At 53.1% G+C, this 24,528-nt stretch overlaps 1 protein-coding gene across 2 annotated transcripts in view; it reads right to left on the reverse strand.

The window, feature by feature from the left end:
* KALRN (kalirin RhoGEF kinase) overlaps positions 1–24,528 on the reverse strand; it is a 424,214-nt gene that overhangs the window by 255,297 nt on the left and 144,389 nt on the right. For both annotated transcript variants that reach the window (XM_069732606.1, XM_069732607.1), the window contains exons 7-12: positions 23,543–23,734; positions 21,923–22,054; positions 21,530–21,760; positions 17,203–17,325; positions 14,719–14,910; positions 534–703 (exon numbers count right to left, since the gene is read on the reverse strand). In XM_069732606.1, the coding sequence (XP_069588707.1) occupies positions 534–703; positions 14,719–14,910; positions 17,203–17,325; positions 21,530–21,760; positions 21,923–22,054; positions 23,543–23,734 (1,040 nt within the window). The remainder of the gene's footprint in view (positions 1–533; positions 704–14,718; positions 14,911–17,202; positions 17,326–21,529; positions 21,761–21,922; positions 22,055–23,542; positions 23,735–24,528) is intronic.

Genomic DNA, 24,528 nt, shown 5'->3' on the forward strand with positions numbered 1-24,528 from the left:
TCTGCACCCGCGTCTTACTACGCGGAACATGCTCGCTCGGCTCTGCCACCGCATGTCACCACGTGTAAAACACTCGGCTCTGCCACCACGTCTCACCACACGGAACACGCTCGGCTCTGCCACGGCGTCTCACCACATGGAACACACTGGGCTCTGCCTCAAAGTCTCACACAACAGAATAAACTCAGCTCCGCCCCCTCGTCTCACCACTGGAAACACCCTCAGCTCCGCCCCCTCGTCTCACCACTGGAAACACCCTCAGCTCCGCCCCCTCATCTCACCACTGGAAACACCCTCAGCTCCGCCCCCTCGTCTCACCACTGGAAACACTCTCAGCTCCGCCCCCTCGTCTCACCACTGGAAACACCCTCAGCTCCGCCCCCTCGTCTCACCACTGTGAACACCCTCAGCTCTGCCCCCGCGTCTCACCACTCGGTTCTGCCCCTGCAACTCACTACACAGAACACACTTGGCTCTGCCACCGCATGTCTCTTACTCAGGATCCGCGCATGATCTCGCCGTTCCTCGCTCACCTGAGCTGCTGGATGAGATCCTCTCCCTCCTTGATGACGTTGAGGGTCCCATCCAGCGTTGCCGTCTGCTGCTGCTGGAACTGCTTGATCAGCTCCTGGACGGCGTCTACAGAGTCCGCACAGACGTCCTCCAGCAGCTCCTTCTGCAGATCCTCCATCCAGGTCCAGAGCTGAGAAGAAAAAGCATTAAACGCAAAAGACATCAGGGACATCGCAGAGAAGGGAGAGACACGAGGAGCCACCGAGGGGGCAGAGAAGAAAGGAGGAGCCGCCGAGGGAGGCAGAGGAGAAAGGAGGAGCCGCCATGAGAGGCAGAGGAGAAAGGAGGAGCCGCCGAGGGAGGCAGAGGAGAAAGGAGGAGCCGCCATGAGAGGCAGAGGAAAAAGGAGGAGCCGCCGAGGGAGGCAGAGGAGAAAGGAGGAGCCGCCATGAGAGGCAGAGAAGAAAGGAGGAGCCGCCGAGGGAGGCAGAGGAGAAAGGAGGAGCCGCCATGAGAGGCAGAGAAGAAAGGAGGAGCCGCCGAGGGAGGCAGAGGAGAAAGGAGGAGCCGCCGAGGGAGGCAGAGGAGAAAGGAGGAGCCGCCGAGGGAGGCAGAGGAGAAAGGAGGAGCCGCCATGAGAGGCAGAGGAAAAAGGAGGAGCCACCATGAGAGGCAGAGAAGAAAGGAGGAGCCGCCGAGGGAGGCAGAGGAGAAAGGACGAGCCACCATGAGAGGCAGAAGAAAAAGGAGGAGCCACCGAGGGAGGCAGAGGAGAAAGGAGGAGCCGCCATGAGAGGCAGAGGAAAAAGGAGGAGCCACCGAGGGAGGCAGAGGAGAAAGGAGGAGCCACCATGAGAGGCAGAAGAAAAAGGAGGAGCCACCGAGGGAGGCAGAGGAGAAAGGAGGAGCCGCCGAGGGAGGCAGAGGAGAAAGGGGGAGCCGCCGAGGGAGGCAGAGGAGAAGGGAGGAGCCACAAAGGGAGGCAGAGGAAAAAGGAGGAGCCACCGAGGGAGGCAGAGGAGAAAGGAGGAGCCGCCGAGGGAGGCAGAGAAGAAGGGAGGAGCCACCGAGGGAGGCAGAGAAGGAGGAGCCACCGAGAGAGGCAGAGGAGAAAGGAGGAACCGCCGAGGGAGGCAGATGAGAAAGGAGGAACCGCCGAGGGAGGCAGAGGAGAAAGGAGGAGCCACCATGAGAGGCAGAGGAAAAAGGAGGAGCCACCGAAAGAGGCAGAGGAGAAAGGAGGAGCCCCCGAGGGAGGCAGAGGAAAAAGGAGGAGCCACAAAGGGAGGCAGAGGAGAAAGGAGGAACCGCCGAGGGAGGCAGAGGAGAAAGGAGGAGCCGCCGAGTGAGGCAGAGGAGAAAGGAGGAACCGCCGAGGGAGGCAGATGAGAAAGGAGGAGCCACAAAGGGAGGCAGAGGAGAAAGGAGGAGCCGCCGAGGGAGGCAGAGGAAAAAGGAGGAGCCGCAGAGTGAGGACGAGGAGAAAGGAGGAGCCCCCGAGGGAGGCAGAGGAGAAAGGAGGAGCCGCCGAGGGAGGCAGAGGAGAAAGGAGGAGCCGCCGAGGGAGGCAGAGGAGAAAGGAGGAGCCGAAGAGTGAAGCAGAGGAGAAAGGAGGAGCCGCCGAGGGAGGCAGAGGAGAAAGGAGGAGCCGCCGAGGGAGGCAGAGGAGAAAGGAGGAGCCGCCGAGGGAGGCAGAGGAGAAAGGAGGAGCCGAAGAGTGAAGCAGAGGAGAAAGGAGGAGCCGCAGAGTGAGGCAGAAGAGAAAGGAGGAACCGCCGAGGGAGGACGAGGAGAAAGGAGGAGCCGCCAAGAGAGGCGGAGGAGAAAGGAGGAGTTGCCGAGGGAGGCAGAGGAAACAGGAGGAGCCGCCAAGCAAGGCAGAGGAGAAAGGAGGAGCCGCAGTGAGAGGCAGAGGAAATAGGAGGAGCCGCTGAGGGAGGCAGAGGAGAAAGGAGGAGCCACCATGAGAGGCAGAGGAAAAAGGAGGAGCCACCGAAAGAGGCAGAGGAGAAAGGAGGAGCCCCCGAGGGAGGCAGAGGAAAAAGGAGGAGCCACAAAGGGAGGCAGAGGAGAAAGGAGGAACCGCCGAGGGAGGCAGAGGAGAAAGGAGGAGCCGCCGAGTGAGGCAGAGGAGAAAGGAGGAACCGCCGAGGGAGGCAGATGAGAAAGGAGGAGCCACAAAGGGAGGCAGAGGAGAAAGGAGGAGCCGCCGAGGGAGGCAGAGGAAAAAGGAGGAGCCGCAGAGTGAGGACGAGGAGAAAGGAGGAGCCCCCGAGGGAGGCAGAGGAGAAAGGAGGAGCCGCCGAGGGAGGCAGAGGAGAAAGGAGGAGCCGCCGAGGGAGGCAGAGGAGAAAGGAGGAGCCGAAGAGTGAAGCAGAGGAGAAAGGAGGAGCCGCCGAGGGAGGCAGAGGAGAAAGGAGGAGCCGCCGAGGGAGGCAGAGGAGAAAGGAGGAGCCGCCGAGGGAGGCAGAGGAGAAAGGAGGAGCCGCCGAGGGAGGCAGAGGAGAAAGGAGGAGCCGAAGAGTGAAGCAGAGGAGAAAGGAGGAGCCGCAGAGTGAGGCAGAGGAGAAAGGAGGAACCGCCGAGGGAGGACGAGGAGAAAGGAGGAGCCGCCAAGAGAGGCGGAGGAGAAAGGAGGAGTTGCCGAGGGAGGCAGAGGAAACAGGAGGAGCCGCCAAGCAAGGCAGAGGAGAAAGGAGGAGCCGCAGTGAGAGGCAGAGGAAATAGGAGGAGCCGCTGAGGGAGGCAGAGGAGGAAGGAGGAGCAGCCAAAGGAGGCAAAGAAAAAAGGAGGAGTTGCCGAGGGAGGCAGAGGAAACAGGAGGAGCCGTCAAGTGAGGCAGAGGAGAAAGGAGGAGCCGCAGTGAGAGGCAGATGAAACAGGAGGAGCCGGCAAAGGAGGCAGAGGAGACTGGAGGAGCCGACAACAGAGGCAGAGGAAAAAGGAGGAGCCGACGAGAGACTCAGAGGAAATAGGAGGAGCCACCAAGAGAGGCAGAGGAGAAAGGACGAACCGCCGAGGGAGGCAGAGGAGAAAGGAGGAGCCCCCATGTGTGGTAGAGGAAAAATAAGGAGCCGCCGAGGGAGGCAGAGGAGAAAGGAGGAGCCGCCGAGGGAGGCAGAGGAAAAAGGAGGAGCCACAAGGGGAGACAGATGAAAAAGGAGGAACCTCCAAGAGAGGCAGAGGAGAAAGGAGGAGTCGCTGAGGGAGGCAAAGAAAAAAGGAGGAATAGCCGAGGGAGGCAGAGGAGAAAGAAGGAGCCGCCAACAGAGGCAGAGGAAAAAGGAGGAGCCGATGAGAGAGGCAGAGGCGAAAGGAGGAGCTGCCGAGAGAGGCAGAGGAGAAAGGAGGAGCCGCTGAGAGACTCAGAGGAAACAGGAGGAGCCACCGAGGGAGGCAGATAAGAAAGGGGGAGCCGCCGAGGGAGGCAGAGGAGAAGGGAGGAGCCACAAAGGGAGGCAGAGGAAAAAGGAGGAGCCACCGAGGGAGGCAGAGGAGAAAGGAGGAGCCGCCGAGGGAGGCAGAGAAGAAGGGAGGAGCCACCGAGGGAGGCAGAGAAGGAGGAGCCACCGAGAGAGGCAGAGGAGAAAGGAGGAGCCGCCGAGGGAGGCAGAGGAGAAAGGAGGAACCGCCGAGGGAGGCAGATGAGAAAGGAGGAACCGCCGAGGGAGGCAGAGGAGAAAGGAGGAGCCACCATGAGAGGCAGAGGAAAAAGGAGGAGCCACCGAAAGAGGCAGAGGAGAAAGGAGGAGCCCCCGAGGGAGGCAGAGGAAAAAGGAGGAGCCACAAAGGGAGGCAGAGGAGAAAGGAGGAACCGCCGAGGGAGGCAGAGGAGAAAGGAGGAGCCGCCGAGGGAGGCAGAGGAGAAAGGAGGAACCGCCGAGGGAGGCAGATGAGAAAGGAGGAGCCACAAAGGGAGGCAGAGGAGAAAGGAGGAGCCGCCGAGGGAGGCAGAGGAAAAAGGAGGAGCCGCAGAGTGAGGACGAGGAGAAAGGAGGAGCCCCCGAGGGAGGCAGAGGAGAAAGGAGGAGCCGCCGAGGGAGGCAGAGGAGAAAGGAGGAGCCGCCGAGGGAGGCAGAGGAGAAAGGAGGAGCCGAAGAGTGAAGCAGAGGAGAAAGGAGGAGCCGCCGAGGGAGGCAGAGGAGAAAGGAGGAGCCGCCGAGGGAGGCAGAGGAGAAAGGAGGAGCCGCCGAGGGAGGCAGAAGAGAAAGGAGGAGCCGAAGAGTGAAGCAGAGGAGAAAGGAGGAGCCGCAGAGTGAGGCAGAGGAGAAAGGAGGAACCGCCGAGGGAGGACGAGGAGAAAGGAGGAGCCGCCAAGAGAGGCGGAGGAGAAAGGAGGAGTTGCCGAGGGAGGCAGAGGAAACAGGAGGAGCCGCCAAGCAAGGCAGAGGAGAAAGGAGGAGCCGCAGTGAGAGGCAGAGGAAATAGGAGGAGCCGCTGAGGGAGGCAGAGGAGAAAGGAGGAGCAGCCAAAGGAGGCAAAGAAAAAAGGAGGAGTTGCCGAGGGAGGCAGAGGAAACAGGAGGAGCCGCCAAAGGAGGCAGAGGAGACTGGAGGAGCCGACAACAGAGGCAGAGGAAAAAGGAGGAGCCGACGAGAGACTCAGAGGAAATAGGAGGAGCCACGAAGAGAGGCAGAGGAGAAAGGAGGAGCCGCAGTGAGAGGCAGAGGAAACAGGAGGAGCCGCCAAAGGAGGCAGAGGAGACTGGAGGAGCCGACAACAGAGGCAGAGGAAAAAGGAGGAGCCGACGAGAGACTCAGAGGAAATAGGAGGAGCCACGAAGAGAGGCAGAGGAGAAAGGATGAACCGCCGAGGGAGGCAGAGGAGAAAGGAGGAGCCGCCGAGGGAGGCAGAGGAAAAAGGAGGAGCCACAAGGGGAGACAGATGAAAAAGGAGGAACCTCCAAGAGAGGCAGAGGAGAAAGGAGGAGTCGCTGAGGGAGGCAAAGAAAAAAGGAGGAACAGCCGAGGGAGGCAGAGGAGAAAGAAGGAGCCGCCAACAGAGGCAGAGGAAAAAGCAGGAGCCGATGAGAGAGGCACAGGCGAAAGGAGGAGCTTCCGAGAGAGGCAGAGGAGAAAGGAGGAGCCGCTGAGAGACTCAGAGGAAACAGGAGGAGCCACCGAGGGAGGCAGATAAGAAAGGAGGAGCCGCCGAGGGAGGCAGGGGAGACAGGAGGAGCCGCCGAGGGAGGCAGAGGAGACAGGAAGGGGCGCCAAAAGAGGCAGAGGAGAAAGGAGTGGAAGCCAAGGGAGGCAGAGGAGACAGGAGGGGTCGCCGCCAAGGGAGGCAGAGGAGAAAGGAGGGGACGCCAAGGGAGGCAGAGGAGACAGGAAGGGGACGCCAAAAGAGGCAGAGGAGAAAGGAGTGGAAGCCAAGGGAGGCAGAGGAGACAGGAGGGGTCGCCGCCAAGGGAGGCAGAGGAGAAAGGAGGGGACGCCAAGGGAGGCAGAGGAGACAGGAAGGGGCGCCAAAAGAGGCAGAGGAGAAAGGAGTGGACGCCAAGGGAGGCAGAGGAGACAGGAGGGGTCTCCGAGGGAGGCAGAAGAGACCCGAGGGGCCGCAGTGAGAGGCAGAAGAGACACGAGGGGCCGCAGTGAGAGGCAGAAGAGAAACGAGGGGCCGCAGTGAGAGGCAGAAGAGACGCGAGGTGACACTGAGGGAGGCAGGAGACACAAGGGACCGCAGAAAAAAAGGATAGGAGACACGGAGGGAGAATTTGAGACACTAGGGACTGCAGAGGGAGGAAGAGGAGAAAAGAAAGAACGTGAAGGGAGACGAGACACGACATATCAAAGACACAGAAGAGACGAGAGAGCGTAGGGAAAGAAGAGACCGTAGAGACAGAAATGACACGAGAGAGACCACCTGAAGGAGAGGGAGGAGACACCTGCAGTTGGGGAGGTAGATGTCGCCCCTCTTCACGATGATAATTTCCCACAATTCCTCTGCACAGAGCGCAGTGTGTGACAGACTCTTGGGGGGTAGAGGATGACACTGTGTGGCTCCTATTACACACAGCTCAGACCCCTGTACCCGCAGGTAGGAGACCGTACACATCAGACGACCAAACAAATTCCCACTGCCCGATCCTTTGTCCCCAACCTCTGTTGACCAGGAGCTGGTGGCCGTGGTCCTCGGCTGATGTTAGTCTGATGCACATGGCGGCTCCACACTCATAAATCTAAGGTTTTGTGACTTTGTAACGTCCTCCAGCCCCAAGTGATATCAAATCCTCATTAAAGTCCAAGAAGCACAATGTCCCAATTACAGGGCTTTAATTAGGTCTAATGACAATTATCTCCCAGGATCCGGGCAGTAAAAAATAGATAAATGGAAAAAGTGAGAGACACAGAGTAATATTAATATCTGACATAGATCATGTCCTGAAGAAACACAAACTACTGACAGCAGGAAAAGCTGTGGCCCCAAAACAGCACGGGTCCTGAGAAATAACTGGCTCCGAGGACCAGCACATCCTGTATTATACCCCAGAGCTGCACTCACTATTCTGCTGGTGCAGTCACTGTGTACATACATTACTGATCCTGAGTTACATCCTGTATTATACTCCAGAGCTGCACTCACTATTCTGCTGGTGCAGTCACTGTGTACATACATTACATTACTGATCCTGAGTTACATCCTGTATTATACCCCAGAGCTGCACTCACTATTCTGCTGGTGCAGTCACTGTGTACATACATTACATTACTGATCCTGAGTTACATCCTGTATTATACCCCAGAGCTGCACTCACTATTCTGCTGGTGCAGTCACTGTGTACATACATTACATTACTGATCCCGAGTTACCTCCTGTATTATACTCCAGAGCTGCACTCACTATTCTGCTGGTGCAGTCACTGTGTACATACATTACATTATTGATCCTGAGTTACATCCTGTATTATACCCCAGAGCTGTACTCACTATTCTGCTGGTGCAGTCACTGTGTACATACATTACTGATCCTGAGTTACATTCTGTATTATACTCCAGAGCTGCACTCACTATTCTGCTGGTGCAGTCACTGTGTACATACATTACATTACTGATCCTGAGTTACATCCTGTATTATACTCCAGAGCTGCACTCACTATTCTGCTGGTGCAGTCACTGTGTACATACATTACATTACTGATCCTGAGTTACATCCTGTATTATACTCCAGAGCTGCACTCACTATTCTGCTTGTGCAGTCACTGTGCACATACATTACATTACTGATCCTGAATTACATCCTGTATTATACTCCAGAGCTGCACTCACTATTCTGCTGGTGCAGTCACTGTTTAACATATTAAACACCTTCTTCTCCACGGTATTCACGGTGGAAAATGAAATGCTAGGTGAAATCCCAAGAAACAATGAAAACCCTATATTAAGGGTCACCAATCTAACCCAAGAAGAGGTGCGAAACCGGCTAAATAAGATTAAAATAGATAAATCTCCGGGTCCGGATGGCATACACCCACGAGTACTAAGAGAACTAAGTAATGTAATAGATAAACCATTATTTCTTATTTTTAGGGACTCTATAGCGACAGGGTCTGTTCCGCAGGACTGGCGCATAGCAAATGTGGTGCCAATATTCAAAAAGGGCTCTAAAAGTGAACCTGGAAATTATAGGCCAGTAAGTCTAACCTCTATTGTTGGTAAAATATTTGAAGGGTTTCTGAGGGATGTTATTCTGGATTATCTCAATGAGAATAACTGTTTAACTCCATATCAGCATGGGTTTATGAGAAATCGCTCCTGTCAAACCAATCTAATCAGTTTTTATGAAGAGGTAAGCTATAGGCTGGACCACGGTGAGTCATTGGACGTGGTATATCTCGATTTTTCCAAAGCGTTTGATACCGTGCCGCACAAGAGGTTGGTACACAAAATGAGAATGCTTGGTCTGGGGGAAAATGTGTGTAAATGGGTTAGTAACTGGCTTAGTGATAGAAAGCAGAGGGTGGTTATAAATGGTATAGTCTCTAACTGGGTCGCTGTGACCAGTGGGGTACCGCAGGGGTCAGTATTGGGACCTGTTCTCTTCAACATATTCATTAATGATCTGGTAGAAGGTTTACACAGTAAAATATCGATATTTGCAGATGATACAAAACTATGTAAAGCAGTTAATACAAGAGAAGATAGTATTCTGCTACAGATGGATCTGGATAAGTTGGAAACTTGGGCTGAAAGGTGGCAGATGAGGTTTAACAATGATAAATGTAAGGTTATACACATGGGAAGAGGGAATCAATATCACCATTACACACTGAACGGGAAACCACTGGGTAAATCTGACAGGGAGAAGGACTTGGGGATCCTAGTTAATGATAAACTTACCTGGAGCAGCCAGTGCCAGGCAGCAGCTGCCAAGGCAAACAGGATCATGGGGTGCATTAAAAGAGGTCTGGATACACATGATGAGAGCATTATACTGCCTCTGTACAAATCCCTAGTTACACCGCACATGGAGTACTGTGTCCAGTTTTGGGCACCGGTGCTCAGGAAGGATATAATGGAACTAGAGAGAGTACAAAGGAGGGCAACAAAATTAATAAAGGGGATGGGAGAACTACAATACCCAGATAGATTAGCGAAATTAGGATTATTTAGTCTAGAAAAAAGACGACTGAGGGGCGATCTAATAACCATGTATAAGTATATAAGGGGACAATACAAATATCTCGCTGAGGATCTGTTTATACCAAGGAAGGTGACGGGCACAAGGGGGCATTCTTTGCGTCTGGAGGAGAGAAGGTTTTTCCACCAACATAGAAGAGGATTCTTTACTGTTAGGGCAGAGAGAATCTGGAATTGCTTGCCTGAGGAGGTGGTGATGGCGAACTCAGTCGAGGGGTTCAAGAGAGGCCTGGATGTCTTCCTGGAGCAGAACAATATTGTATCATACAATTATTAGGTTCTGTAGAAGGACGTAGATCTGGGTATTTATTATGATGGAATATAGGCTGAACTGGATGGACAAATGTCTTTTTTCGGCCTTACTAACTATGTTACTATGTTACTATGTTACTGTGTACATACATTACATTACTGATCCTGAGTTACATCCTGTATTATCCTCCAGAGCTGTACTCACTATTCTGCTGGTGCAGTCACTATGTACATACATTACATTACTGATCCTGAGTTACCTCCTGTATTATACCCCAGAGCTGCACTCACTATTCTGCTGGTGCAGTCACTGTGTACATACATTACATTACTGATCCTGAGTTACATCCTGTATTATACTCCAGAGCTGCACTCACTATTCTGCTGGTGCAGTCACTGTGTACATACATTACATTACTGATCCTGAGTTACCTCCTTTATTATACCCCAAAGCTGCACTCACTATTCTGCTGGTGCAGTCACTGTGCACATACATTATATTACTGATCCTGAGTTACCTCCAGTATTATACCCCAGAGCTGCACTCACTATTCTGCTGGTGCAGTCACTGTGTACATACATTACATTACTGATCCTGAGTTACATCCTGTATTATACTCCAGAGCTGCACTCACTATTCTGCTGGTGCAGTCACTGTGTACATACATTACTGATCCTGAGTTACATCCTGTATTATACTCCAGAGCTGCACTCACTATTCTGCTTGTGCAGTCACTGTGCACATACATTACATTACTGATCCTGAATTACATCCTGTATTATACTCCAGAGCTGCACTCACTATTCTGCTGGTGCAGTCACTGTGTACATACATTACATTACTGATCCTGAGTTACATCCTGTATTATCCTCCAGAGCTGTACTCACTATTCTGCTGGTGCAGTCACTATGTACATACATTACATTATTGATCCTGAGTTACCTCCTGTATTATACCCCAGAGCTGCACTCACTATTCTGCTGGTGCAGTCACTGTGAACATACATTACATTACTGATCCTGAGTTACCTCCTGTATTATACCCCAGAGCTGTACTCACTATTCTGCTGGTTCAGTCACTGTGTACATACATTACATTACTGATCCTGAGTTACCTCATGTATTATACCCCACAGCTGCACTCACTATTCTGCTGGTGCAGTCACTGTGTACATACATTACATTACTGATCCTGAGTTACCTCCTGTATTATACCCCAGAGCTGCACTCACTATTCTGCTGGTGCAGTCACTGTGTACATACATTACATTACTGATCCTGAGTTACCTCCTGTATTATACCCCAGAGCTGCACTCACTATTCTGCTGGTGCAGTCACTGTGTACATACATTACATTACTGATCCCGAGTTACATCCTGTATTATACTCCAGAGCTCAACTCACTATTCTGCTGGTGCAGTCACTGTGTACATACATTACATTACTGATCCTGAGTTACATCTTGTATTATACTCCAGAGCTGCACTCACTATTTTGCTGGTGCAGTCACTGTGTACATACATTACATAACTGATCCTGAGTTACATCCTGTATTATACTCCAGAGCTGCACTCACTATTCTGCTGGTGCAGTCACTGTGTACATACATTACATTACTGATCCTGAGTTACCTCCTTTATTATACCCCAGAGCTGCACTCACTATTCTGCTGGTGCAGTCACTGTGTACCTACATTACATTACTGATCCTGAGTTACATCCTGTATTATACCCCAGAGCTGCACTCACTATTCTGCTGGTGCAGTCACTGTATACATACATTACATTACTGATCCTGACTTACATCCTGTATTATACCCCAGAGCTGCACTCACTATTCTGCTGGTGCAGTCACTGTGTACATACATTTACATTACTGATCCTGAGTTACGTCCTGTATTATACTCCAGAGCTGCACTCACTATTCTGCTGGTGCAGTCACTGTGTACATACATTTACATTACTGATCCTGAGTTACATCCTGTATTATACCCCAGAGCTGCACTCACTATTCTGCTGGTGCAGTCACTGTGTACATACATTACATTAATAATCCTGGGTTACGTCCTGTATTATACCCCAGAGCTGCACTCACTATTCTGATGGTGCAGTCACTGTGTACATACATTACATTACTGATCCTGAGTTACCTCCTGTATTATACCCCAGAGCTGCACTCACTATTCTGCTGGTGCAGTCACTGTGTACATACATTACATTACTGATCCTGAGTTACCTCCTGTATTATACCCCAGAGCTGCACTCACTATTCTGCTGGTGCAGTCACTGTGTACATACATTACATTACTGATCCCGAGTTACATCCTGTATTATACTCCAGAGCTCAACTCACTATTCTGCTGGTGCAGTCACTGTGTACATACATTACATTACTGATCCTGAGTTACATCTTGTATTATACTCCAGAGCTGCACTCACTATTTTGCTGGTGCAGTCACTGTGTACATACATTACATAACTGATCCTGAGTTACATCCTGTATTATACTCCAGAGCTGCACTCACTATTCTGCTGGTGCAGTCACTGTGTACATACATTACATTACTGATCCTGAGTTACCTCCTTTATTATACCCCAGAGCTGCACTCACTATTCTGCTGGTGCAGTCACTGTGTACCTACATTACATTACTGATCCTGAGTTACATCCTGTATTATACCCCAGAGCTGCACTCACTATTCTGCTGGTGCAGTCACTGTGTACATACATTACATTACTGATCCTGACTTACATCCTGTATTATACCCCAGAGCTGCACTCACTATTCTGCTGGTGCAGTCACTGTGCACATACATTATATTACTGATCCTGAGTTACCTCCTGTATTATACCCCAGAGCTGCACTCACTATTCTGCTGGTGCAGTCACTGTGTACATACATTTACATTACTGATCCTGAGTTACGTCCTGTATTATACTCCAGAGCTGCACTCACTATTCTGCTGGTGCAGTCACTGTGTACATACATTTACATTACTGATCCTGAGTTACATCCTGTATTATACCCCAGAGCTGCACTCACTATTCTGCTGGTGCAGTCACTGTGTACATACATTACATTAATAATCCTGGGTTACGTCCTGTATTATACCCCAGAGCTGCACTCACTATTCTGATGGTGCAGTCACTGTGTACATACATTACATTACTGATCCTGAGTTACATCTTGTATTATACTCCAGAGCTGCACTCACTATTTTGCTGGTGCAGTCACTGTGTACATACATTACATAGCTGATCCTGAGTTACATCCTGTATTATACTCCAGAGCTGCACTCACTATTCTGCTGGTGCAGTCACTGTGTACATACATTACATTACTGATCCTGAGTTACCTCCTTTATTATACCCCAGAGCTGCACTCACTATTCTGCTGGTGCAGTCACTGTGTACCTACATTACATTACTGATCCTGAGTTACATCCTGTATTATACCCCAGAGCTGCACTCACTATTCTGCTGGTGCAGTCACTGTGTACATACATTACATTACTGATCCTGAGTTACCTCCTGTATTATACCCCAGAGCTGCACTCACTATTCTGCTGGTGCAGTCACTGTGTACATACATTACATTACTGATCCTGAGTTACCTCCTGTATTATACCCCAGAGCTGCACTCACTATTCTGCTGGTGCAGTCACTGTGTACATACATTACATTACTGATCCCGAGTTACATCCTGTATTATACTCCAGAGCTCAACTCACTATTCTGCTGGTGCAGTCACTGTGTACATACATTACATTACTGATCCTGAGTTACATCTTGTATTATACTCCAGAGCTGCACTCACTATTTTGCTGGTGCAGTCACTGTGTACATACATTACATAACTGATCCTGAGTTACATCCTGTATTATACTCCAGAGCTGCACTCACTATTCTGCTGGTGCAGTCACTGTGTACATACATTACATTACTGATCCTGAGTTACCTCCTTTATTATACCCCAGAGCTGCACTCACTATTCTGCTGGTGCAGTCACTGTGTACATACATTACATTACTGATCCTGAGTTACATCCTGTATTATACCCCAGAGCTGCACTCACTATTCTGCTGGTGCAGTCACTGTGTACATACATTACATTACTGATCCTGACTTACATCCTGTATTATACCCCAGAGCTGCACTCACTATTCTGCTGGTGCAGTCACTGTGCACATACATTATATTACTGATCCTGAGTTACCTCCTGTATTATACCCCAGAGCTGCACTCACTATTCTGCTGGTGCAGTCACTGTGTACATACATTTACATTACTGATCCTGAGTTACGTCCTGTATTATACTCCAGAGCTGCACTCACTATTCTGCTGGTGCAGTCACTGTGTACATACATTTACATTACTGATCCTGAGTTACATCCTGTATTATACCCCAGAGCTGCACTCACTATTCTGCTGGTGCAGTCACTGTGTACATACATTACATTAATAATCCTGGGTTACGTCCTGTATTATACCCCAGAGCTGCACTCACTATTCTGATGGTGCAGTCACTGTGTACATACATTACATTACTGATCCTGAGTTACCTCCTGTATTATACCCCAGAGCTGCACTCACTATTCTGCTGGTGCAGTCACTGTGTACATACATTACATTACTGATCCTGAGTTACCTCCTGTATTATACCCCAGAGCTGCACTCACTATTCTGCTGGTGCAGTCACTGTGTACATACATTACATTACTGATCCCGAGTTACATCCTGTATTATACTCCAGAGCTCAACTCACTATTCTGCTGGTGCAGTCACTGTGTACATACATTACATTACTGATCCTGAGTTACATCTTGTATTATACTCCAGAGCTGCACTCACTATTTTGCTGGTGCAGTCACTGTGTACATACATTACATAACTGATCCTGAGTTACATCCTGTATTATACTCCAGAGCTGCACTCACTATTCTGCTGGTGCAGTCACTGTGTACATACATTACATTACTGATCCTGAGTTACCTCCTGTATTATACTCCAGAGCTGCACTCACTATTCTGGTGGTGCAGTCACGTGTACATACATTACATTACTGATCCTGAGTTACATCCTGTATTATACTCCAGAGCTGCACTCACTATTCTGCTGGTGCAGTCACTGTGTACATACATTACATTACTGATCCTGAGTTACATCCTGTATTATACTCCAGAGCTGCACTCACTATTCTGCTGGTGCAGTCACTGTGTACATACATTTACATTACTGATCCTGGGTTACGTCCTGTATTATACCCCAGAGCTGCACTCACTGTGAGATTTTTAGCCATGGAGGGTGGATCTTACCTCCTTAGTGTGACTGTGGAAGGAGACGGACATGTCCAGCAGCAGCTTCCTCTGTTCCACCCTGCGCACAAAGTCCTGGATCCGGACTTCCAGATGCCTGGCCGCCTTGTAGATCTCCTCGGGATCACATTCGCCGGTCTGAGCGAGCTGCCCCGCGGCCTCCAGTAATTTGTCAGCATTGGTGTACGTGTTCTGTCAGGGAAAGAGTGAGTGTAATATAAAACAAAGGCAGGGAAACCTTCACTTTGGCGTTCCATGGTCATCGTGCCACCGGGGGCGCTGCTCCACCACGAGCAGAGAGCAGGGCCGCTCTTGGCTTCCTGCGGATAATTCCACCTGCAGATAGTCCTCCCCGGACAGATGACGCCGCCGCTCCCCACACGTCGGGGCAAGATCTGCCCGGACTTCACTAACCGCATCAAATAGCAGATTCAATGTAAAAAGACAAAGGGGCAGGAGATTTAGGGGAGGAGGCGTCCTAGAAGGCGTCACTGGACTGCAGAGGAATCTCATATCTGACGTTTCCCAGGGGCGACATGTGGAATCCATCATGTGTGAGTGGATGTCGTGGCGGAGCCCAGCCGTGCCTAGTCACTGTGACATGGCACCTGTGGGGACAGAGACCCCCAAGGTCATAAACCAGCAACGACACCATCATCCAAGAAGTGAACGATCAATGGGGCAGAGATGGGCGACACCGGGGACACGAGCGCCCCAAATAATGGAGAGGAGGAGACACTAAGCCAGTGCGAGGTCTGACCGTACAGCAGCGACATCCGGACACAGCCTACAAGTGAACCGTCAATGGGCCGAAGAGGCTGATACACGGAGACAGACGCGCAGACCATCCGGCCACACGCAGACCCCCTCTGGCCACGACACACGGACCCCCTCCGGCCACACGCAGACCCCCTCTGGCCACGACACACGGACCCCCTCCGGCCACACGCAGACCCCCTCTGGCCACGACACACGCGGACCCCCTCCGGCCACGCCACTCATGGACCCCCTCCGGCCACGACACACGAGGACCCTCCGGCCACACGCAGACCCCCTCTGGCCACGACACACGTGGATCCCCTCTGGCCACAACACACGAGGACCCCCTCCGGCCACGCCACTCATGGACCCCCTCTGGCCACGACACACAAGGACCCTCTGGCCACGCCACACGCGGACCCCCTCCGGCCACGCCACTCACGGACCCTCCGGCCACGCCACTCGCGGACCCCCTCCGGCAGATCAGGGAATGCTTTGCATACTGCAGGGGCCGCTGCGACATTCGGCCCCTGGTCACACGTCCGGTGAGTGCCGCAGCTTCTAAACACCTAAAATCACATTTAGACGGCACAAAAAGGGGGGGGGGTTAATGTAAGGTGGGCACATGGCACTTAGTTGCTAGGAATAGTTGCTATGGTTACTGTACCCGCCCACATGACTCGCTGCTTGCTGTAAAGCACAGCCGCCCAGCCTGACGGCGTCCACACAGCACAGAGTTAATAACATTCTGGGGTACGCACAGCGTCAGCACCGTTCACACCTAAAAATCCGCCATCATTCCTCCAACTGCACAAATCCTCTGCCGAATCCCCCGCAATAAACCTCCAGGAAACGTGGCCCCCGTGTACGGAGATCCGGCTGTACGCTCCTTCAAGTTCAGTGAATGGAAACCTTCTAGATCACAGGCAGCAGAGCCCGACCTCGCTGAGGGTCCGTGACAATTGTATCTCATCTACACAACGCTAAGGACTAAATATCTGAGCAGCAAAAAAAAAAAAAAACTGTCTGGAAGCTTTGTTACAATGTATCAGGAATCACAACACTCCATGTCACAGAACACGGAGGACCACAACTCCCAGCGGAAACCGTCCCCATCACATCCAGGACTTGGCTCCTTTGGCATTTATCGCCAAAACCAAAAGAAATGGAGCCGGACACAATCAGTGGCGAGAACACGAGCGCAGCGTCTCCTGCAAACGGTTAATCCCATTTCTTTCTCTTTTCATGTTTTCTGTTCTGCAGGATGATGAATTTGCCCCCCCCACACGTCCGTCACATCGAGTCCCCGCACTCCATCATCATCATCCTCCATCATCTCAGGATTAGGGGGCATGCAGAATTCTACACAGAGGCAACACCCCCCATCATCATCATCCTCCCCTCATCATCCACATCGTAATAATGAGCAGTCGCACATCACACACAGGACACAATGTGACCAGGAGCCGCACATCACACACAGGACACAATGTGACCGGGAGCCGCACATCACATTACTGCAGGAAGTTCAGCCCATTGATTACAGGTGGAGCAGATCTCGGTGTCTCCTTTAATTACTGACTGCAATTAGTCTCTACTTGTCAAATTGACTACAGAACTTCCCTCATCATCATTGATCACACATCCCACACTAATCACACATGTGCATGGAGGAGGGGATGGAGGGGGTAGGATAGGAACTGTACGATAAGGTGAATATAATACCTGTGCGACCTCCTCAAAGTCGTCATGCCTCTTCTGCAGCGCTCGTGCCCGGTGGAGGGATTTGCCCACTCCGGTGTGTTTACTGAGGAAAGCTTCTCCGTGATTCTCAATCCAGTCCAGAACCTGCAGGGACGAGAGAGTAGACGGTCAGAGGCGGCAGCCCTCGAGAAGCCAGAGAGAAGACGGTCAGAGGTGGCAGCCCTCGAGAAGCCAGAGAGAAGACGGTCAGAGGCGGCAGCCCTCGAGAAGCCAGAGAGAAGACGGTCAGAGGCGGCAGCCCTCGAGAAGCCAGAGAGAAGACGGTCAGAGGCGGCAGCCCTCGAAAAGCCAGAGAGAAGACGGTCAGAGGCGGCAGCCCTCGAGAAGCCAGAGAGAAGACGGTCAGAGGTGGCAGCCCTCGAGAAGCCAGAGAGAAGACGGTCAGAGGCGGCAGCCCTCGAGAAGCCAGAGAGAAGACGGTCAGAGGCGGCAGCCCTCGAGAAGCCAGAGAGAAGACGGTCAGAGGCGGCAGCCCTCGAAAAGCCAGAGAGAAGACGGTCAGAGGCGGCAGCCCTCGAGAAGCCAGAGAGAAGACGGTCAGAGGCGGCAGCCCTCGAGAAGCCAGAGAGAAGACGGTCAGAGGCGGCAGCCCTCGAGAAGCCAGAGAGTAGACGGTCAGAGGCGGCAGCCCTCGAGAAGGCAGAGAGAAGACGGTTAGAGGCGGCAGCCCTCGAGAAGCCAGAGAGAAGACGGTCAGAGCCGGCAGCCCTCGAGAAGCCAGAGAGAAGACTGTCAAGGGCCAGCAGCCCTTGAATAGACAGAGAGAAGACAGTCAGGACTGGCTGCCCTTGAGAAGCCAGAGAGAAGACGGTCATGGGTGTCAGTCTTCGAGAAGCCAGAGAGAAGACAGTCAGGACTGGCTGCCCTTGAGAAGCCAGAGAGAAGACGGTCATGGGTGTCAGTCTTCGAGAACCCAGAGAGAAGACACCCAGAGAGAAGACGGCCAGAGGCGACAGCCCTCGAAAAGCCAGGGAGAAGACGGTCAGAGCCGGCAGCCCTCGAGAAGCCAGAGAGAAGACGGTCAGAGCCGGCAGCCCTCGAGAAGCCAGAGAGAAGACTGTCAAGGGCCAGCAGCCCTTGAGAAGCCAGAGAGAAGACAGTCAGGGCTGGCAGCCTTTGAAAAGTCAGAGAGAAGACAGTCAGGGCCAGCAGCCCTTGAGAAGCCAGAGAGAAGACATTCAGGGCCAGCAGCCTTTGAGAAGCCAGAGAAAAGAGGGTCAGGGGTGGCAGCCCTTGAGAAGCCGGAGAGAAGAAAGTCAGGGCCTGCAGCCCTTCAGAAGCCATAGAGAAGACGGTCAGAGCCGGCAGCCTTCGATGGCGAGAGAGAAGACTGTCAGGGCCGGCAGCCCTCGGGGGTGAGAGGAGACGGTCAGAGCCAGCAGCCCTCAGGGGGTGAGAGGAGACGGTCAGAGCCGGCAGCCCTCGGGGGTGAGAGGAGACGGTCAGAGCCGGCAGCCTTCGGGGGTGAGAGGAGACGGTCAGAGCCGGCAGCCCTCGGGGGGTGAGAGGAGACGGTCAGAGCCGGCAGCCCTCAGGGGTGAGAGGAGACGGTCAGAGCCGGCAGCCCTCAGGGGTGAGAGGAGACGGTCAGAGCCGGCAGCCCTCGGGGGTGAGAGGAGACTATCAGGGCCGGCAGCCCTCGGGGGTGAGAGGAGACGTCAGAGGCGGCAGCCCTCGAAAAGCCAGGGAGAAGACGGTCAGAGGCGGCAGCCCTCGAGAAGCCAGAGAGAAGACGGCCAGAGGCGACAGCCCTCGAAAAGCCAGGGAGAAGACGGTCAGAGCCGGCAGCCCTCGAGAAGCCAGAGAGAAGACGGTCAGAGCCGGCAGCCCTCGAGAAGCCAGAGAGAAGACTGTCAGAGCCGGAAGCCCTCGAGAAGCCAGAGAGAAGACTGTCAAGGGCCAGCAGCCCTTGAATAGACAGAAAGAAGACAGTCAGGACTGGCTGCCCTTGAGAAGCCAGAGAGAAGACGGTCATGGGTGTCAGTCTTCGAGAAGCCAGAGAGAAGACAGTCAGGGCTGGCAGCCTTTGAAAAGTCAGAGAGAAGACAGTCAGGGCCAGCAGCCTTTGAGAAGCCAGAGAAAAGAGGGTCAGGGGTGGCAGCCCTTGAGAAGCCGGAGAGAAGAAAGTCAGGGCCTGCAGCCCTTCAGAAGCCATAGAGAAGACGGTCAGATCCGGCAGCCCTCGGGGGTGAGAGAGCAGACAGTAAGGGCTCGGAGCCTTCGGTGGCGAGAGAGAAGACTGTCAGGGCCGGCAGCCCTCGGGGGTGAGAGGAGACGGTCAGAGCCAGCAGCCCTCAGGGGGTGAGAGGAGACGGTCAGGGCCAGCAGCCCTCAGGGGGTGAGAGAAGACGGTCAGAGCCAGCAGCCCTCGGGGGTGAGAGGAGACGGTCAGAGCCGGCAGCCCTCGGGGGGTGAGAGGAGACGGTCAGAGCCGGCAGCCCTCGGGGGTGAGAGGAGACTGTCAGAGCCAGCAGCCCTCGGGGGTGAGAGGAGACGGTCAGAGCCAGCAGCCCTCGGGGGTGAGGAGACGGTCAGAGCCAGCAGCCCTCAGGGGGTGAGAGGAGACGGTCAGAGCCAGCAGCCCTCGGGGGTGAGAGGAGACTGTCAGAGCCAGCAGCCCTCGGGGGTGAGAGGAGACGGTCAGAGCCGACAGCCCTCGGGGGTGAGAGGAGACGGTCAGAGCCGGCAGCCCTCGGGGGTGAGAGGAGACGGTCAGAGCCAGCAGCCCTCGGGGGTGAGGAGACGGTCAGAGTCGGCAGCCCTCGGGGGGGTGAGAGGAGACGGTCAGGGCCGGCAGCCCTCGGGGGTGAGAGGAGACGGTCAGGGCCGGCAGCCCTCGGGGGTGAGAGGAGACGGTCAGGGCCGGCAGCCCTCGGGGGTGAGAGGAGACGGTCAGGGCCGGCAGCCCTCGGCGGTGAGAGGAGACGGTCAGGGCCGGCAGCCCTCGGGGGTGAGAGGAGACGGTCAGAGCCGGCAGCCCTCGGGGGTGAGAGGAGACGGTCAGGGCCAGCGGCTGCTGTGGCACAACGTAAGACAAGGACTTACAATGCATTGTGGCACGGCACATACTGCCAACACTGGGCTGCAAACTCTGCCATCGCCAACACAGATGGACAGGACAGGACAGGCCCGGTGGATGGAGGAGGGCGTCCTCGTGTCCGGTCACAGTCACCAGCTCCTTAGCCTCCTCTACATGACACAGATCTACAGCTGTGTTCAGCCTGCGCCTCCTGTTTCCTAACTAGAATACTAGTGCTGCATTGTACAGCCGGAAATCCCAGGGGTGGGGGTGACAGGTCCGGCCACGTGTACCAGGGTGGGTGAGAGGACAATCCAGCAATGCGAATTCCTGATTTAACCGTTCAATGCCCATTTTATAACGTAACACTTATCCTGACGCTGCGGACATGGCCGGCGCTCCGACCGCTGCGAAGTCCTGACGGTATTTCTGCAGTTCGCTGTGGTCACACTCTTACTCCTCACAATTACTCGTGCGCTTGGGACAGACGACACGTGAAGGGTTGGCGCACACAATGGCCGGGGCAGCGCTATTCTGCACGGCTTTGTCTTATCGCACTCGTCCTACTGAGGAACAGTTGTGGTTTACTGCAGAGCCTGATAATGGCCCCAAAAGACGAAACGTCGTCATTTGTCACCATGACAACAATTCCCATAAGTGGGAGGAGCCAGGGATCGAGGGGACGGTTCTAGCTGACGGGAAGAGGTGGGTATCTGGACCGCCAATACTGACCATCCTCCCAAACTACAACTCCCACCGCACACAGAAAGGTACAAAACAGGCAGCAAAAAGAACAACACAAAAAAGAAAAGTGACCAAAAGTAAACCGAGAAATGCTGGGTCTGGGAGCTTGTGCTTCACTGCTCATCATTTGCCCATTGTCACTGAATGGAGTTTGCCAATACTTCTCCCCGCTGGGGGTTTGTTCCAAGTGCGTCCAGACTGCACAGTCTCCTGGGGAGAGCAGCCTGGAGTCAGACTGATGCACTGTAACAACATCTGTGCCGACTGATGCCAGAGCAGCGGCGCCATCACCAGGGCATCATCGGAGCGTCCACACTCTACTGTGTTCAGTCTGAATCCTGGCGCTTCATCTCACAGAGGATTGTCTAAGCTGGATACAAAGTGACAAACCTTCAGCTGTGAGAAGTCAGAATACTGGAGCAGGTGGGCTCGTGTCCACGACAAACTACACAGAGGTCGAGCAGGTATGATCCCAGCCGAGCCTCCGGCCCTCTGGGGGCCGCTTCCTTCTATGCAGGGCTTTACCTGTTGGACGTCCTGCTGAAAGACGCAGAGCTGGAGCCGCTGGTGTAGACGCACTTTACGGTGCTGCCAGATACTTTCCAAGCGCTGCTGAGGATAGAGAATCTCGTGGAAAACATCCAGGACCTGATCAACGGCCTTGGAGTAGTTGGCGGTGGCGGTGAGAGATTCAGAGTTCCCCGGGCTGAGGGGACGCTGCAAAACATCCAGCAAAGCCCTCCCGTCCTGACTGACCTACGGGAGGAAGATGGAAATCAGATGGTTCTGCAGCGACACCTGCACAAGGAAGAGGAGTGTGACAACGAGGAGAGGAGGGTGACAACAAGAGGGGTAAAGGGGGCCCCCGCCGCAGGGACTGACGAGAAGGCAACCATGACTGGAGCAAGCTGTCCTCACCTCCGCATACGCCTGCGTCACCTCCTCGTACAGCGTCTGGTGATGATGGATCGCCATCTCCAGCCCCTGCATCTCAGAGGGGAGACCCCCATCATTGCACAGCTTACACCACGTGTCCACCCCGGAAAGGAACTGCACAACAAGTAACAGGCCTCATTATCAGGATGGGGACCGCAAATACACAAACACACCAGCCCCATCAGTGCAAATACACTGCCCCCCACACTGCAAACACACCAGCCCCATCAGTGCAAACACACTGACCCCCACACTGCAAACACACCAGCCCCATCAGTGCAAATACATGAAAAATGTGCAGCAAATGTACCAACCCCATCAGTGCAAATACATAAAGAACGTGCAGCAAACACACCAGCCCCATCAGTGCAAATACATGAAAAATGTGCAGCAAACGTACCAACCCCATCAGTGCAAACACATAAAGAACGTGCAGCAAACACACCAGCCCCATCAGTGCTAATACACCACCCCACAATGCAAACACACAGGCACCATCAGTGAAACCACACAAAGAATGTGCAGCAAACACACCAGCCCCATCAGTGCTAATAAACTGACCCCCACACTGCAAACACATCGATACCATCAGTGCAGCCACAGAAAGAATGTGCAGCAAACACACCGATCCTAAAGGTACCGTTACACTAAACGACTTACCAACGATCACAACCAGCGATACGACCCGGCAGTGATCGTTGGTAAGTCGTTGTGTGGTCGCTGGAGAGCTGTCACACAGACATCTCTCTCCAGTGACCAACGATCAGGGGAACAACTTCAGCATCGTTGAAACTGTCTTCAATGATGCCAAAGTCGCCGGGTAACCAGAGTAAACATAGGGTTACTAAGTGCAGGGCCGCGCTTAGTAACCCGATATTTACCCTGGTTACCATTGTAAAAGTAAAAAAAAAACAGTACATACTTACATTCCGATGTCTGTCACGTCCCCCGCTGTCAGCTTCCCGCAGTCAGCGCCAGCCGTAAAGCAGAGCGGTGACATCACCGCTGTGCTCTGCTTTACGGCCTGCACTGACAGTCAGTGCAGGGAAGCTGACGCCGGGGGATGTGATAGACATCAGAATGTGAGTATGTACTGTTTTTTTTGTTTGTTTTTTTTTACTTTTACAATGGTAACCAGGGTAAATATCGGGTTACTAAGCGCGGCCCTGCACTTAGTAATCCGATATTTACCCTGGTTACAAGTGAACACATCGCTGGATCGGCGTCACACACGCCGACCCAGCGATGACAGCGGGTGATCAGCGACCAAAAAAAGGTCCTGATCATTCCCCAGCGACCTCCCAGCAGGGGCCTGATCGTTGGTCGTTGTCACACATAACGAGATCGTTAGCAGGATCGTTGCTACGTCACAAAAAAGCACGATGTTGCAACGATATCGTTATGTGTGAAGGTACCTTAACAGAGCAGACACATCAGGCCCATCACTGCAACACACCAGCCCCCATCAGTGAAAATATACAAAACACATGTAGCAAACACACCAGCCCCAATCAGTCCAAACACACAAAGAACGTGCAGCAAACACACCGATCCTAACAGAGCAGACACAAATAGGAATGGCCGCCATAGTCATCAGCTCACCTGCTCGGCCTTCTGATGGAACACGGCAGACATGGCGAGGATTGTGCTCCTCTCGTCCAGCGCTGCCGCAAAGCTCTTCCACTCCTGATCCAGCTGTGTGGAGATCTGCTTGATCTGCTGCGAGGCGTAATGTCCGGCTTCTATCAGCCGGGAGGCCACGGACATGATGCGGTTGATGTTGACGTAGGCATTCTGCAACAACAAGAAGGAAGAGGTCATCACCGAGGGAAAGAGTCAGAGCAGGCTGATAACAGTGAGCAATAGCCTTTTACCCATACTGGGAGCAGTCAGATGAGCCGGTGAAGCCCCTACTTGTGTTTCGCGTAGGCTTCTTCGGGGGGCTATATCCAACTATATGCCAAACCACCTAACATAGCCGTGGTTCCAGGTGAAGTCCATAACGTGACCTTATCCATTGCGCATGTCTGTTGAGGCAGAGGGTGATCTCGGCGTTTCTTCCGGCAAACCATGTGACGCCGCAGGTAGGAGGAAATCCCCGTGACGTCAGTGACCTGCAAACGTCACATCCTGGGCGCCGCTGGCAACACAGCGATTCTCACGACATCACAGACATGCGCAGATCACTTTGTATCACCATGGAAATAATGAGAACACGCTGGTAACTACCGCGGGAGACCAGGAAGCTGGACGGCAAAACCCGATGGCAAATGCCACGATTCAGAACATTAGGACAGAACCCAAAAGCTACATCTAGGGAAGAACAATCTCTCATCCATAATGGTGCCAGTCTACACACAAGGTCTCAGCAGTGCCCCCAATTATATGGCTGTGTGATCATGGGATCTGCTCTAGTATTATTGTTCTGGTATGGTACTGCAAGCAGAGTAAATCTGTGATTGCAGCTCTGGAGGTGACTGGAGGAGAAGACATGATGTAAGAGCAGAATAGTGAGTGCAGCTCTGGAGGTGTATGGAGGGTAAGACACGATGTAAGAGCAGAATAGTGAGTACAGCTCTGGAGGTGAC

The sequence above is a fragment of the Ranitomeya imitator genome, chromosome 7, assembly GCF_032444005.1.
Source record: "Ranitomeya imitator isolate aRanImi1 chromosome 7, aRanImi1.pri, whole genome shotgun sequence".
In the NCBI taxonomy this organism is placed as follows: Eukaryota; Metazoa; Chordata; class Amphibia; order Anura; family Dendrobatidae; genus Ranitomeya; species Ranitomeya imitator.